The sequence below is a fragment of the Miniopterus natalensis genome, chromosome 15 (genome assembly GCF_054644295.1).
Source record: "Miniopterus natalensis isolate mMinNat1 chromosome 15, mMinNat1.hap1, whole genome shotgun sequence".
In the NCBI taxonomy this organism is placed as follows: domain Eukaryota; kingdom Metazoa; phylum Chordata; class Mammalia; order Chiroptera; family Miniopteridae; genus Miniopterus; species Miniopterus natalensis.
Genome location: NC_142095.1, coordinates 1,986,798 through 2,002,640, shown reverse-complemented (window position 1 = coordinate 2,002,640; position 15,843 = coordinate 1,986,798). Strand labels below are relative to the sequence as shown.

Below are 15,843 nucleotides of genomic sequence, written 5' to 3'. Positions count from 1 at the left end.
ACCCACCCGCCACCTTCCACCTGGGCACCCGCGGCGCGGAGCAGAGGCAGGTGAGCCGACGCGCGCACTAAACACACGCGGAGCAGCGGCCACGCCGTGAGCGAGAGCCGGCGACAGCTCCCCGGCCCCGCGGGGACGGCGGGGAGGACCGACGGAACCGTGCCCTCACCGACACCGAGAACCGTCCTGGGCCCGGACGCGAGGAGCCTGGCTGGGGACAGGGGCCCGGGGACGGGCCCAGCGTCGGGGCGGCCGCCCGCCCGCCCGCCCGCCTCACCTGCAGGTCGCGGTTGTGGTTCTCGCACAGGAGCTGCAGGAAGCGCAGGATGGGCTGCATGATGCTGATCACCGGGCTCATCTCCAGCTCGTCCTTGGCCTTGTCCGCCGCGGCCGGCGTGCCCTCCCCAGGCGGGTAGTGGTCGTCGGGGTCGGCCTCCCTCCGGAAGGTGGTGAAGGCCTTCCTGGTGGCGGCCGAGGCCTCCAGGAGCTGGTCGCGCGCCTCCTCCGTTATCTGCGTCGGGGGCTCTTTGGCTGGAACGGGAGCGAAACCCTCGGTGCTGCGACTCCCCAGGAGGGCCCCGCGCTGGAAGCGCAGCCCTCGCGTCCCCGGGACCTCCCGGCCGGCGGGCGCTCCGAGGAGCCCCCCTCCCCCAGTCCTTAGGTGGGCGAGACCGAGCCGCCCGCCAGCCTGCTCGGGGCGACGCCTCATCTGCGCCGGCTGCGGGTGAGGTGAAAGCCTTAGCACAGGCTCTGTCAAGCCCACAGACCTACGGCTCTGGGCCTCAGCTTCCCCATCTGTAAAACGGGGAGGGCACCGGCGGACCTCACCCGGAGGAGGTTCCTAAGAAGGTCAAACGGGATGCTAATCCCTGCAGTGACAACTGACCGAGCCGTCTGCTCTGCGACAGAGCACGAGGCGTGTCACCCTCCCGGTCCTCAGAGGACCCTGCGAGGCGACAGGCCTTCCAGGCGGGAGCAGAGCCGCTGCAGCCAGGCTGCCCGGGTTCAAATCCTGGCCCTGCTGCCTGCCAGCTGCATGCCTCTCACAGGAGCAAGTTCATTACCATCTCGGTGCCTCTGTCCCCTCGTCTGTAACATGGGGACAACTGTATCTGCCTCACAGGGCTGGCCGGAGTTCTGAATGAAGTGGCCCGTGTAAAGGGCTTGGAGCGGTGCCCGGCCCCCGGGGTGCGTAGTGAACGGGTCCCCTTCCTCCCTGTCCCAGACCAGTGGGCGCCAACCTCGGTGATTCTGCACTCGTCCCACCCAGGGGACAGTCTGCGATATCTGGAGGCACTGGGCGTGAGGGTGGGCACCGGCATCTGCTGCGTGGAGGCCACGCCTGCTGCTAAGTACCCTACAACGCACGGCTTGGCCCCAACGGCACCACGTTCTCCAGATGTCGGATGTGCTGCGGCTGAGAAACCCAGCTGTCACCTTAAAAAGCAATGCTCTGGGTGGTTCGCGAACCTGCTGCAGGCCCCTGACTCAACACCCTGGGTCTACCCACTCTCAAGTACGGCTTCTCCCCAATGAGGCGACGGACCAAGAGCTTCACAAACACGCAAGCAGTTTAGAAAATGAGGGAGAGCCAGCCCGCGGAAGATGGGCACCCACGGAAGACGGGCACCCCCGTTCTGAAGCATGTACCATCCTCAACGTCCTCTAACATTAAATGGAAAATCACAGAAAAGGGTTATTAATGGATGTCCTGCCAATGAAACCTGGAGTTTGACCAGGAGGAAAGGGGGTTAGTTTATTAAACAAGAACCTCCAAAGCAGCAGGAATCCCGCTTGGGTTCTGCAGGAAGAAGCGGACCATTCGTGGGTTCACCTCCTACTTGTGAGAGCCCAATGTGCACACAGCGTGGAGCCCGGAAGTGACGGGAGCGCTGACGGGAGCAAGGGCGCCCCCCGGCTGCGCAGACCGGCTGACGGGAAGGCTGCCCGGGGCACCTACCTTTTTTCCGGGACGGGGCGTCCCTGTCCAGCTCGTCGTCTCTCTTTTTGTTCCCCAGGTCACTGGTGTTCACTGTCACAGTTGCCTTGATCTCCTGCTGGGCCACCTTCATTCGGTCGTAGAAGACCTTAAAGAACCGCTCCGACTTCTTATCTTCCGTCAGCCGGCAGAAGAAGGAATGCTGCCGAGGGAAACCCACAGGCTCTCAGCACCGGGCCGGGCCAGTGAGCGAGTCCCACTCGTGACACCAAAACCTCTCGGGATCCGAGCCAGCCCCGCGAGCTCACAGGCGGCCCGAGTTGGACCAGGGCTGAACGCTGCTCTGTGCTCCAAACGTCTCGGGATCCTGCGGCGTGAGGTTGTCCGCAGAGCCTTTAAAGCTACCGGCTGTGGGACGTCCTCGCTGGGGCAGTCACACAGGCTTGGGAAGCACAAGGGGTGGTGGCTGGATTTTAGCCAACCAAGAACAGCCCCCTACACACCACACACACATGAAACGATGCCACTAGCAGTGGCGACCAAATGTATTTTTGGTGATTATTGCAGGGCCAGTCCCTTGTTTAAGGGCTTCTATAACCAGCCCCTCCTCTTTGCACAGCCCTGTGACCATATGCAGATGAGTAAGAGGGGCTACCTGTCCCCGTGGGCTCCCTCCGTACCAGGTGAGCACGACATGTCCACAGTAAGACTAAAAGGTGTAAGTAAAAACGCCCCAGGAGCTACACAGACAATTCTAGGAGTTCAGTGCTGGCAAGGATGGTGCTGGGCTGGCGTGAGCCCAAAATCCTCACGGAAGAGGTGATTTTCCAGTCAGGCCTTGAAGGACAGGTGAGTGTGTTTAGGCAAAGACGCTCGGGCCTCAACAGGTAGTTCGTCTCTGGGATACACGTTTGTTTTTGGACCCGCTGCGAGCAACGGCAGAGCTGTTGATATAAAAACGCAATATGGCGCCTCAACTCCATTTACGACCGTTTGTTTTTCACCCCTTTGCAGACACCGCACTGTTGTGAGTTATTTACATAAAAATACAACACGGCCATTTCCAGGAGAACAAGGCAAAGCTCCAAACAAGACACTGGCTTCTCCTGGTTGGATCTCTCTGCCGATTTCGTGTCCTTCCCGTTCGGAAGGAAGGCCCTTCCCCGCAGAAGGCAGCCCTCAGCTTGCAATCCCAGGAGACACTGAGATCCCACCGGCTTCCGGAAGCCCCCTAACTCTCCCAGGTCCTCCCCGCCCCCGGGGCAGGACTCCGCAGCCACCACGGTTCCATCGGCCACTGTACAGCTCCGCCCTCCGACCTCCTGGCCACCAGCCCGCGCGCTCCGCTGGCAAACAACTGTGCCACCCGCCCACAGAGCACCTCCCGGTCTCCGCTCCCTCTCCGTCCCTCCGCACTTCCGGCTGTTTCCAACACAACACGGGATCCGCCCCTCCCTGGGCTCCCTGGTTCTGTCTCTTCCCCTCCAACGGCTCCCACACGCCAGTGGGCAAGTCCTGCGCTAGGGCGGCCAGAGAAAACAAACTGGACCGGCACAAACATTCGTCCAATCAGATCAAACTGTGCACTTAAAATCTAGGGATAGTATTGTATGCAGATGATGTCGCGATGAAACGGGAGAGACGAAAAAGCTCTGCTTCGTGCCCGGAGAGCTGGAGCGCTGCAGCCCAGGCCCCCTGAGCCCGCCGGCCGGCACCCGTCCTGGCTGCCGGAGCGGAGGGGCTGTGTCCAGGGTGCAGCCCAGCAGGAGCGGGGATCTCGGGGGGGAGCAGGCTGGGGCGCCACCAGGACAACTTTGAGACTTTGGTCACCCTCCCCAAGGGAAGCATCCCCACCCTGGGCTGGGGAAACTGTGGTGACCCTCACAGGCGGGTGGAACAAGTGTGGCGTGACTGCCCCAGGTCCGATGCACGAATTGAAGATCTAGACAAAGGGCAGAAGCACCTGCTGCCGTCTGTCGGCGAGGTTTCACCGTACGGACACCCTCGGGGGCTTCACGGACCCTCAAGAAGCCAAACACACTCAGGAGGGAGAGTCCTGGGGTTCTTTTTCTAGGGATGTAATACATACGTGCAAATAAAATGCCTTAGTGGAAAAAACAAACCAAACCAAACAAACCGAGCTGTGGCCAATCCACTCAACCATAAAATCCAAAGAAAAATAAATACGCCCTGGCCGGCAGGGGGCAAGGACACCGCTAACAAACAGCTAACAGTCCAGCCCAGCGACGGGTGGAGGCCCCAGCCACCCTCAGGCCTCTGCTCAGCCCGACCGACTGTCCAGTCACAGCCCGTCCGATGAAAGTGTAAACCCAGACATGAGAGACGGGTGGAAACCTCGAGAGCCCTGGACACGCCCACACGGGAACACGGAGGGCCGTGGGAAACGTGGGCGTGGGTGTCTCTCTGAAGAGGCGGCTCGTGGCTGAAGCGTCCACACGGCTGTGCCCACCGATCAGGGTCTCGGAGGTGGGGCTCGAGCTGGTGTGCGGGTGCCCTCGGCGCCCCCAGGGCACCGCGTGAGCTGGCAGTTTCTACTGAGAACAGTGTTTCCACCTTGAGGCCGACTCCCTGGAAACACTCCAGAGGGAAAGTCCCTCCGGTTACTCAGAGGAAAAGAAATTACGGCCTCGTCTGGAATCCGGGGATATCTCATGCAGACGCCTAACCGTTACTAAGGGGAAGTCAGTGAGCCCTCGACGGTCCGAACAGGCTCCTGCTAAGGATTGCACAATTCTGGGCAAGGCAGGGTGGGTTCTGGGATTTTTGTTCTTTTTTTAAAGCCTGTCCTCACACGAATGACTTTTACTTTTCTAAGAACATGTCACTGTCGCCTCCCAGCTCACGTCTTTAAAAACCTATGCTCGAGGGCTGGGCCCAGCAGCCCAGCCAGGGCGCAGGTGGCCCTCCCAGGGCGCCACGGGCGATTCTCAGAACAGCAGTTCCGGTTCCCTACTGGGAACTGGACGGAGCAGCCACGTCCTTAAAAAAAACAGTCCAGGCTGAGTAATTTCCACGTACAGCCTTCAGGTGACAGGCGCTGCCCAAGCTCCGGGAACTCCGGCTGTGGGACACACACCTTCTCTAGCCGGCGTGGGGCCCAGTGCACCAGGGGCTGGACAGGCCCCCCGCCCCGGCCCAGGCACCAAGGGGGATGCAGGGGGACACAGCAGCGCTTTTTTGGGGCGCAGCCCATCGGCCCCACCGGCTGTGGGATCCACCGGGTGTGGGGCAATGCAACAGTGAGGAGTCAGCGTTTCCCAGGTAAGATTAAGGACTTCTAGGAAGGTCCCCGTGACGGAGGGGCTGGAAGGGGAGGCTGGGGAGATGCACCTCCACCCACAGCCTTCCGGCGTGTGGGAGCCACACGGGGGGCTGTCTGCGGGGAAGGAAGGAGTCCAGCTTCCGGTGACAGGTCCGAGGATCATGAGTAGGTGAGAGAAACAAGGACAACCACAGATTCAAAAAGGAAGGAGAGGAGCCAAGAGAGGGGGAGGGAAGGAGCCAGGGAAGGGGGAGCGAGATCTCGGGAAGGCACCATGGCAACCAGCCCGTCCACCTACCCCGGCCGCCCACCCACAGCCAGATCCCTTGCTGACGTGTTTGAGAACAGGCTGGTTCCTACCAGCTCAGGAAGGTGAGCAACGCCAGCGAGCTCATTAAATCCCTCCTCGGCGACTCCTGTCTGCCTGCAGACACCGAGCACGGGGGATATAAATAGAAGTTATGTAACAGCTCTTTGTTGATTCCTGTGCTTACCCCCAAAAATGCCGCATGACCTTGTTTTTCTCTGCGGCGTTTTCCCCGGCTGGCTGGCAGTGGACTCTAATCTTTTGGGGATCATCTTTAAACAGCAGGCTAGGTTTCCGAGCGAAGGGCACCCAGTATTTGGGGTGATGGCCCAAGTTGGGAACCCTCAGGGTCAAGTCCTCAGGTGTAAAAAGTACCTCCTCTCTCGCTGTCAAACAGAAGCTCAGGGAATCCTGTGGCTTGTTTGGAACATTCCCCGATGGTGCCAGGATTAATATTAACCCCCAAGAGCAAGAACCATTCATAAAGTGGCTTCTTGGGTTTTCTAAGGGAAGTCCGAGCTCTTAAAGCATATGTGCAAAGCTAACGGACGGTTTCCAAACACCTCCCGGCCTCACTGGTTCTTTTTCCTATTTTAACAAGTGAGAGCCCAGTGGGTTGCCGAGGCCTCCTTGGAGGCAGGACGGCCCCCGGACGCCGTGCAGAGGGAAAGGCAGACACGGCCCGGCTCGACCCTGACCCCAGGGGCCTCTGCACAGAGCCTCGTGGGGGCATCTTCCCCGGAAGGTTCGGAGGAGAGCGAGCTTATGGGCTCTGCTGCTGCACCCGGGCCCCTGTTATCTTGTCTGACACACTGATGCCACAACAGTCTCTGAGAAACTGTTGCCATGGGAACTGTCCCTCTCCCGCATCCCTCCAGAAATGTTACAGGTGCCGGAGAACCCGATGCCCTTGGTCTCGGTAAGGTCCTTTTTTAATTTTTTCATTTCAGAATGTGTGGCTTCGACTGGGAGGACTTTCAAGCCCATGATGTAAGGGTTTTGAGCGCAAACGTCTTCAACGGACAGGGTTCGTCCCACAGGCCCCGAGGGCCGTGCTGGGCTGGCCCGAGAGGACCTGCAGCCCCACCCAGCATTCCCGGCTACCGCAGTGGTTTCAGTGCGTCACAGGGGTGACACCACAGCCCCTGCTCGGAGGGGATCCCGGCGAGACGCTGTGACTGTCATCCCCACTGTGGGACCTCCTTTCTCACCAGGTGGACCGTCAACAACACAGGGATGCGTAGATCCAGGCAGGACCCCAGTCCCCACGGAGCCCCGTCTCAGGTGAGTCGGCCGCCTCTCCCATCAGCATCTCCCAGCTGAGGCCCAGGAGCTATGCCGTCTGCCTCTCCAGCAGGACCGTGGGGACCCGGCGGAGCCATTGCATCACCGTGACCCCTGGCTGCCATGCTGCCAGGTAACGAGCGTGGAAATCTACCCCGAAAGCTGTCTGTGACAGTGTACAACCTCCGCTCCACAGCTGACAACCGAGGGGGTGTTAAAACACCATGTTCTCAACGCCCGGGCTTCGGGTGTGAAAATAAAATTAAACGGGATACTTCCTCTTGTAAATATAAGGCAGGCGCACAACTCACACGCGCACCGCTCGTTGGAAACGGCACAGGAGTTTGCATCGTGACCTCCAGAAAACTCGGAGACGCGGAACTCAGCTCCTTAAGGGACAAGTTCACCCCCGACCCGAGAACACCACTCATGAAAGGGACCCCAGCGTAAACTAAAGGAAAACTCACTGTCACATAAAACTGCCTTTGCGTCCACTGTGTGGCTCATACGTCCGCTTTTAAGATTCACGGGGTCCCCAAGCAGCAAGCTCTTGCTTCCTGGGTCAAATGGCGAGAGAGACGCTGTCAGCGGGCACAGCGTGGGGGCGATGGGCACGCACAGCTCCCCGACGTGGCCTGTGAACTGCCAGGCTGACAGCCTGGCACACAGCCCCGAGATTTCTGAGGCAGGCAGATCCGGGTTCCAGTCTCAGCTCTGCTAACCGGTGACTTCGGCGCGGACCCCTGGCTCCCGAGACTCGGTTTCCTCATCTGTAACCGGGCTATCCCACCTCGTCCAGACAGCGCAGCCTAGCACCCAGCACCCTGCCTGCCCTAGAAAGCGCCCTTTATAAGGGTAACAAGTCCCTCTCTCTGCCTTCCCCAAAACATCAGGTTCTTTGGCTAAAGACTTGAATGTGGGGAGGATCCGGCACCTTGAGCTCCTTGGTGGAAAATGGGCAAAAGCTGAGACCTGAGCGCCTGGCATCGTGTCCAAGGGCACCTGCTTCTTTAGACAGAGGAAGAAACGCAACCGTCAGGAACGTCGTCGCATTTTCCTGAGAGCCCTAATTCAACAAGCCGCCCCGTCCCACGGAGAGGACGCTGCAGAGTCTCCCTGTCCGTCCGTCCAGCCTGGGAACCGGGAGTGGCCGGAGGTGAGGCGGCAGGCAGGTGAGGAGGAGTCTTTCACGATTTCCTCCTGTCGCTCACAGGCCGATATCATAACCAAAGCAAAGACCAGCGCACCAGCTGCCTCAGCCGCGTCCCGAAGGCAGAGCGCCCTCCGCTGGGCAGCCAGCAGCAAGCACACCCAAGAGCACAGGCACGGACTCTGATTTGCCCGACAGCCAGAAGCCAGGCCCTGGAGGGGGGAGCGTGTTGGTGCCAGGGGCCTTGGTGGGGGCTTCTCGTACGGGAGGCAGGCAGCTCTGTGGACCAGCCAAGAGCTCAGGCTGGGGCAGGAAACAAACCTGACGCCACGACCCCACTACCGGCTAGCTCCGTGGCCCCGAGCAAGTAACCTGACCTCTCAGATCCTGTGTCCCTCTCAGCAGGAAGGTCATGGCAGGACCTACCCAGGAAGGAAAGAAAAGGCAGAGACCCCCCTTTCTCCGAGTTCCCATTCGTTAGCTGAGTAAGTGGCCCCAGGGTGCTAGTCCCCTGGGGACGTTCACCTGGACCTGTCATTGCTAACCCTGGGGGTGGGGAACACAGGACGGCGGGGAAAGTCCTGGTTCCCTTCCTTAAGCAGCTTAACACCTGGGAGCAAAGATCCAGCAAACAGGGGCTGGCAAAGAAGTTCTGCAAAGGGCCAGACAGTAAATAAAATTTTAGGCTTCGGGGAGCTATTCGGTCTTTGCCGCGGCTACTACTCTGCCCTCGTAGCCCAAGAGCAGCAGGACGACCTGAAGGCCTCGGCGTGGCTGTTCCAATGGCACTTCAGCTTCAAAAGCAGGCGGCGGCCGATGGGAAAGGCCAGCCGGAGCGAGCTGAGCCCCGACTGACCGCCGCTCCCCGGCGAGGAGAAGCCCTGTGGGCCGGGAGGCCACAGGAGGCTCTCCACACCCGGAGCCATCGGGAAAGTGAGGCAGACCCAGGCCTCGCGCTGGGCCCGCGGAGCAGCAACAGGAGCACGGCCCGGACTCGTGGAGGCCTCAGGGCAAAATGAGCCGCAGGCTCTGCTCACGGCTTCTCTGTGTTTCCAGCTCTTTAGGGAGCTGGGAGACCGTGGAAACCCGAGAGTCCCTTTGAAGAATCTGCTCTTGGCAACTAATTCCTGCTCGTGGGTCTGCAGGAAGGAAGGAGATGAACATTCTCCCAAGACCTGCCCTGGACCAGCCACGCTCCTCCCACGGGGACCTGGGCACAGCACGTGCTCTGCCTGGCCGGTGGGCCTGCTGCTCAGGCAAGAAGGAGCATTAGACCAGCTCTCCAGCCCTCCCCGCCTGGCCCGGGTCCCACGGGCCCCTTGGCCACCTCAGCTGGACCCTGCCTCTCGGAACCCACCTGAGGAGGAACCACAGTGAACACACTGATGTCCTTGCAGTAATTTCTTTGTTAGCGTTGTTAATCCACACTGGAGAGTATTTTTTTCCATTGATTTTTAGAGAGAGTAGAAAGGAGGGGTAGAGAGAGGGAGAGAGAAACATCGATGTGAGACACACATCGACTCGTTGCCACCTATATGCACCCCAACCAGGCCGGGGATCAAACCTAGAACCGAGGTACATGCCCTTGAATGGAATCGAACCGTGACCCTTCGGTCTGCGGGCCGATGCTCTAACCACTGAGCCACACTGGCCAGGGTGAATGAAGCCCTTTCTTAAATAATAAACCTTTTATTAATAAAAGTAACCACCCCACTTTAAGGTCTTTCTGTGACCCTGACACTGCACGAGGCGGGGCTGTGAGCCACTGTGTCTACATCGCAGGACCCACGAGGGGGGCACCTCAGGCAGGAGCCAGCCTGGGTGGTCAAAGACTGCCTGAGTGGGGGTGCGCTTTGCCCACGTTACTGTTTCACGCCCTGGACCACCGCACGAGGGAGGGACTCATTTCCTAACCCTCGTTTCACAAAGGACAAGACCGAGTTGCACGCTGTCCCGAGGAAGCCCAAGGTCACCCAGCTGGCGGGGCGGAGCTGGGATCCGAGGCAGGTGTTTCCACTTTGGAGGCCACGTTCCTACCCAGGGAAACAGCGCCCCTCCTGGCTCTCCCCCCCCCCCCGAGGGCCTGACCCTCCGCCACCACCTCTCAGCTGCAGCTAGCTGCTGGGACCCCTCGGGCCTCGGCTGAAGGGCACAGTCCCCGGGGGCCCTGCTGGGGCCGGGCCACCTGCCTCCCTCTTATGTTCCTGCCAGCGGCTCCCAACCCCCCCAGGCCATTCTGACTCCACCGCTGGCTACACTCGTTCCCACACGGAGAAGACCCGGGGTCAGAAAACACCACGCAGGACTGACTCATTGCAGACAGGCCTGCCAAGAACACCACCCTTTTACGTAACTCCTCACACACCAGCCTTTCCTCCCCCTCGTCCTGGGGGTGACTGCCTGTCAGAGGCTGATCTTCCCCACAGCTGGCCCTCGCTTCCAGAAAAGGGAAGCCGAGCGGCCTTTCCGCCCACCGGGTCACAGGCGGGCGAGCCAGGGTGCTCCCCTCCCCCGCTGGGGTGACTTCTCTAAGGGGCGGGAGATGTCATGTCTGACGCCGGCCCTTGGGCTGAGCTCTCAGCCAGCCTACAGACGGAGCATGCGGGGAGGGCAGGGCCGCGGACAGGGACTGCTCTCGGGCCGAGCCGCGGGCCAGTTTCCTGACGGCGCTGCGCACCTGTGCCAAGGCGGGCTGCGTACGTGCAGAGAAGGCGGCCCCCGCCGGGTGTGTCTGGAGGCCAGACTTGGCGCGGGAAAGGCCGTGGGCAGCCATCTGACACGGAACATGCTCTGCACTCCTGCCGCTAGAAGCAGTCAGTCCAAAACCAGTTTGTGTCTAGTCCCCTGAATTCGCTGGGAGGTTCTCTGTGGTCATCTCAGCACATACCTCCCCAAACATCTGCATTTGTTAAAGACGCCCAAACGCTAAACGTGTTCAAACGTACACCCGACTCCTCCTGTTCCCAGGCAGGGACAGCTCCAGCCCCTCGCAGGGAAGGGGAAACGGGGACCTTCCTGCAGGTGTCGGGGGAGCGTCTCAGGAGGAAGGAACACAGAAGCTGGCAAGGGCTCGGGACGGATATGCTAGCGCCGCGAGGCTTGCCGAGCCCCGTGTGTGCCAGAAATTAATGCAGAAGCAAATGCTTATTTCGTAGCTTCCCACTTGCTGCAAAACATCGAGCAGAAAGGGAAGATATCCTCTGGGGTCTGGCAGGAAGGGGATGGCACAGGAGTGGGGAGAGACACAGCAGGGGTGGCCCTTAAAGAGAGGCTTGATCCCATGTCACCCATTCCGGGGGAGCCCGAGGGTGGTGGGACCATCGTCTCCCTTGGTTCCAGAAGCAGAGGGTTCGCCATGGAGTCTGAGCTGCTCTGGGGGCCCCCAGGTAGGAGGAATTTTGGAGGCAACATCCATCCTCACATGTTACCACCCTCAGAGAAGCCAGGGTGGGGACAGAAGATGCTGGAAGATTTGGGGACACTGTCCCCAGGAGTCCACTATGCCAGGCTGGGAAGTATCCTCAATTCGGCATCTAGGCATTTCTGGGCTTCAGGTGATGGTGTGACCACAGGTGACAAGGTTTCAGGAGAAGGTGTCCAGCAAGGCCGTACGTCTTAGCTTTGGATTCCCACCAACTGCACCCTCCGAGGTCTGGGCAGTGAGGTTCAGAACTAAAGAGCAATGACCCTGGTGACCTCGCCCTTGGGACAGGGCTGAATTTTCACACACCATCCAAAAGGGGAGGGACTTGAGCCGACGCTTCTGCCAAAATGGGGCTGGACTTCCAGGGAGGACCATGCCTCCTCTGCGGAGATGTCTCTCTTTCCCGCGTCTGTAGCACCCGACTTGGGGCTTGACTGAACCACGGTAGGTGCTCAGTCAATTCTAATGGGGGTGTGGGGGAGCAAGTCTCCAAAGGTGGCCCCAGGATCCCCTCCTCGCAACAAGGGGCAGCTTTCCTCCCCTCCCTCTGGAGCTGCGCTGGCCTCAGGACTGGCTTTGACCAACAGAGTGTGGCAGAAGGATCGTGCTAAGAACTGCAAGCCCAGGACTTAAAAGGACTGGTAGCTTCCACTCCCTGCTTCTCGAACCACTGCTTCTTGGATTCCAGCCACCACGCTCTAGGAAGCCCAAACCACAGGGAGAGGCCACACGGAGAACCAAGGTGACCACCCAGCTCAGCTCTCGTCTGAGAGCCAGCGCCGAGAGCCGAAGCCACGCAAATGGCCACCTTGGCTGTTCGGGCTCAGCCAAGCCCCCGATGACGGCAGCCCCAGCCAAGATCACACGGAGCAGAAGAACCGCTCGGCTGAGCCCACTCCCACAGAAATGTGGCAGGTATCAGAAGAGCCAGTGCTTTAAGCCGTTGCGTTTTGAGGTGGTCAGTTCCTCTGCAACAGCTACAGTGGAGCGTGGAGGAGGGGACAAGAGGGATGCGATGCGGAGCCCGGGCTTACCGCCCTCACTGAGCTCTGCTTCCTCGGCTCTGTGATGGGAGCACACACTTCACGTAACTGGGAGACCCAGTGAGACAGCTCGAGTGAAAGGCCGCCCTAGACAGAGCTCAGGGAAATGTCTCGTCTACTGAGCTCTGGGGCCAGGAGCCCGTCCCTGACCCGCCCCCGCCTGTGTCTCTGGAGCTAACAGAGTTGCTGTGCAACGAGAAAGTTGCTTTCCTCAGACCCTTACCATCACCCTGACGAATGAAGTCACTACATCGAGGAGCCCGCGGAGCCAGCTGCCTCGGTTCAAACCCTGGCTCTGCTACGTGTCACTTGTATGCTTTGGGGCAAGTTCCTTAATGATCGTGTGTTTCAGCTTCGTTGTCTGCGGAAGGGAGCAGCCACGGCACTGGCCTCGCAGGGAGGTCGTGGGGGTGAGATGGGAAGACTGTGAGCAGCACCTTCCACGTAGTTCCTGGCCCATGGGAACCACTTAATGAATGTTAGTTACCATCATCATCACTGTGGTTTTTACTTTAATTTTTCAAACGATCATGCAGTAAAATGGACTTTTTTGGTGTACAATTCTATAAATGTTCACACAGGTATAGACTTGTGTGGCTAAAAGCAGGACACACTGCAGTGTCATCACCCAAAACCATTGTGTGTGCTATTTCTTTCGCGTCAAATCCTCGCCCCACCTCCACTCTGGCAAATGCTAACCTGTGCTCTGCCTGCAGCCTTGTTGTTCTGAGAATGACATAAAAACAGGACCACACAGCGTGCAGCCTTTGACACTGGCTTCTGTCACTCTGCATGAGGCCTCTGAGACGCCCCCAGATTATGGCATTTATCAAGAGTTCACTCCTTTTCACTGCTGAGTAGTATTCCACTGAATGGATGTACCGTCACTTGTCCAATCACCATATTTTCAATAATGATTTTCACAAACTACAGAAGACTTCGTAAATGGAACCAGCCAGCAAATGATACTGGGTTCTAAGAATTCATGTGAAAATATCCAATATTTGTTAAAAAAAAAAAAAAAGAAAAAAAAAAAAAAAAGTCCTGATTCAAAGCTGCTGTGAATGCCCCCCCGAGAGCTGCCCTGTTCGCAACAGACAGCATGGGGTCCAGCACTGAGCACCCCTGAAGCTCCCCAGGGACGGCCCTTCCTGCCACCTGTCCCTGTGAAACATGGAAGTCGGGAGGCCCACCTGACCACAAACCAAGTTCCCTTCCTGCGACGTCGCCTGTCACGGGAACAGGAAGTGATGCGGGTGAGACACAACTGGCACCTGTCCACCGGGGGTGGGTGGGCCTGTCTGTGATCACTGATGGCCACACGCAGCCTCAGCCTGACTCTCACTACCTTCCCAGTTGGTCATTGACTACCGTGAACCGGCTTCTCTAAAGCAAGACAAGCGAGACGCAGCTTTGAATCACCCCCCTGGGGCTCAGGGAGTCTGTCCTCAACTGGCCTTGGACAAGCCAAGCTCGACGTCATTTTCTCCAGAGAAAGACACATTCGGAGCCAAGGGGATCTCAGTCAGCTCGAGGCTGAAATACATTTTCCTGGAACCACAGGTCTCTAACGAAGTGACGGGTTAGGGTCAGCTTCTCCCCTCCAACCCCCCCCAGATCACAGAAGGGGGGAGACGGGGAGAAGGGCGGGGGGGGGGGAGAGAGGCCCTCAGCCCCGTGTCCCCCTCCGGGCAGGGTGCACAGGCCCCCCAGCCGGGCCCACCCACTGATGAGCGCACGGCTCCCTGGAGAGGAGGCAGCTCCCCCCCGGAGGCTGGAGCTCCGCCGTGGCATTTCATCTGGAGCCTGAGCATATGAGTAATAAATGTGTGAAAACATGAAACTAATATTCATAATTACTTTACAAGATAAAGAACTGGAAGGAAAAACAGCTTCTGCGAGCCTGCCGTCAGCAGCAGGGTACACGGTGAGAACCGCGGCGCCTCGCCAGCCCGCCCCCGCCGCCCTCTCCGCGCTTCCTGGTTAACCCGCGGCGTCTTCACGCGGAGGCTCGTCGGGCTCGAGGCCTCGAGCGCCCACAGGCCCTCGGGCCGCCTCGTCCCCGCCCCGGGCATCCGACCGGGCGCCATCCCCCCGCCCTTCCTGCCCACCGGTGGCCCAGGCCCGGCCTCGAGCAGGGAGCGCTGGGGCCTTCACCAGGAGATCCTGCCCCTCACCCCGACCCCACTGGGTTCCGGGCTCTTCTGCGCCCCCATTTTTTTCCACTGAGGTATAATGTGGGTGCAGTAAAGCACACCAGGGTTAACCACACGTCTCCCCGAGTCTGAAACAGGCACGTACCGACCAAGATGCAGACTGCCGCCTGCGCCCAAAGGCTCCCTGTGCCCCTCCGCAAACACCCAAGCGACGGCGGATTCCCTCGTGGACCTGGCCGGAGGCCAGGCTCTCTCTCTCACTAGTCCGCCTCTGAATTGTTGTCAACTTAACAACTGACCTCTCCTTCTGGAGCCTGCTTTCCTCCACGGACCTGCCCTACACGGACTGACTTTCAGTCCTTACCTTACAGCCCGAGGCCCCCGGAGGGCTGCCCTGCCCCACATACAAACCCCAGGCCACCTCCCGTCCCTCCCACCCCTCGGCCGCTCTGCTCACCGAATTTAAACTCAGGACCGAGAATATCATGTCCACTCACACATACACTAAGGGTGAGCTGAGGCGACCTCAGTAAGGCTGTGGGCACAGCGTGTGGCTGTGGGCACAGCGCGTGTCTGTGGGCACAGCGCGTGTCTGTGGGCACACGCAGCCAAGCGAGCGCTTCTCCAGAGCCAGCGAAGGCAGGAGAGGCTCAAGGGGGGGCAGGAAGACACTTACGGGAATAATTTTAATTACCACTTTTATATCAAAATGATCTCATCTCTACATTATTAAAATTCACCAAAACTGCTCCTTTAAGGACTTCTACTAAGAATTCCAGTTTTTACTATTTTTTAAATATGTACCGTGCCCGGCGAACACAAGACCATCCCCTCGTCTCCGACGAACCAGCCCGGCCTTTTCCTATTTGTCCAAAGCGGGCGGTTTGCTTTTCGCGGGCGTCTCAGGCGGAGGGCAGAGGAACGCACAGGCGGAGTAGCCGCCGTGCCGACAGGTACAGAAAGGAAACCCACGCAGCGTGCGCCGTCCGAGCTCCTCTGGGTCACCTTCGCGGGGACCTTCTACGATCGCGGATAAAACCACCCCGCCTCTGCTTTACCCGGGCGCTCCCTGAGCACCGGCCATGCCCGGGTCCCGGGCCGATGTCCTTTGCACACTCTCAGCATTTCATCCATTTGTAAACGTAACTCATGCTTTAGAGCCAAGTCTGAATTCTGACTGAACGACCGCCGCAAGGTATCAACAGTTCACTTTTCAGGACAAGGGAACGTCGTGCTCTAAGAACGAGCCGTTGCCCA

At 59.3% G+C, this 15,843-nt stretch overlaps 1 protein-coding gene across 1 annotated transcript in view; it reads right to left on the bottom strand.

Moving 5' to 3' along the window:
• Positions 1-15,843, bottom strand: part of ITPR1 (inositol 1,4,5-trisphosphate receptor type 1) — a 180,086-nt gene that overhangs the window by 37,315 nt on the left and 126,928 nt on the right. The window contains exons 42-43 of the mRNA XM_087824685.1: positions 1,961-2,141; positions 278-531 (exon numbers count right to left, since the gene is read on the bottom strand). Of these exons, the coding sequence (XP_087680811.1) occupies positions 278-531; positions 1,961-2,141 (435 nt within the window). The remainder of the gene's footprint in view (positions 1-277; positions 532-1,960; positions 2,142-15,843) is intronic.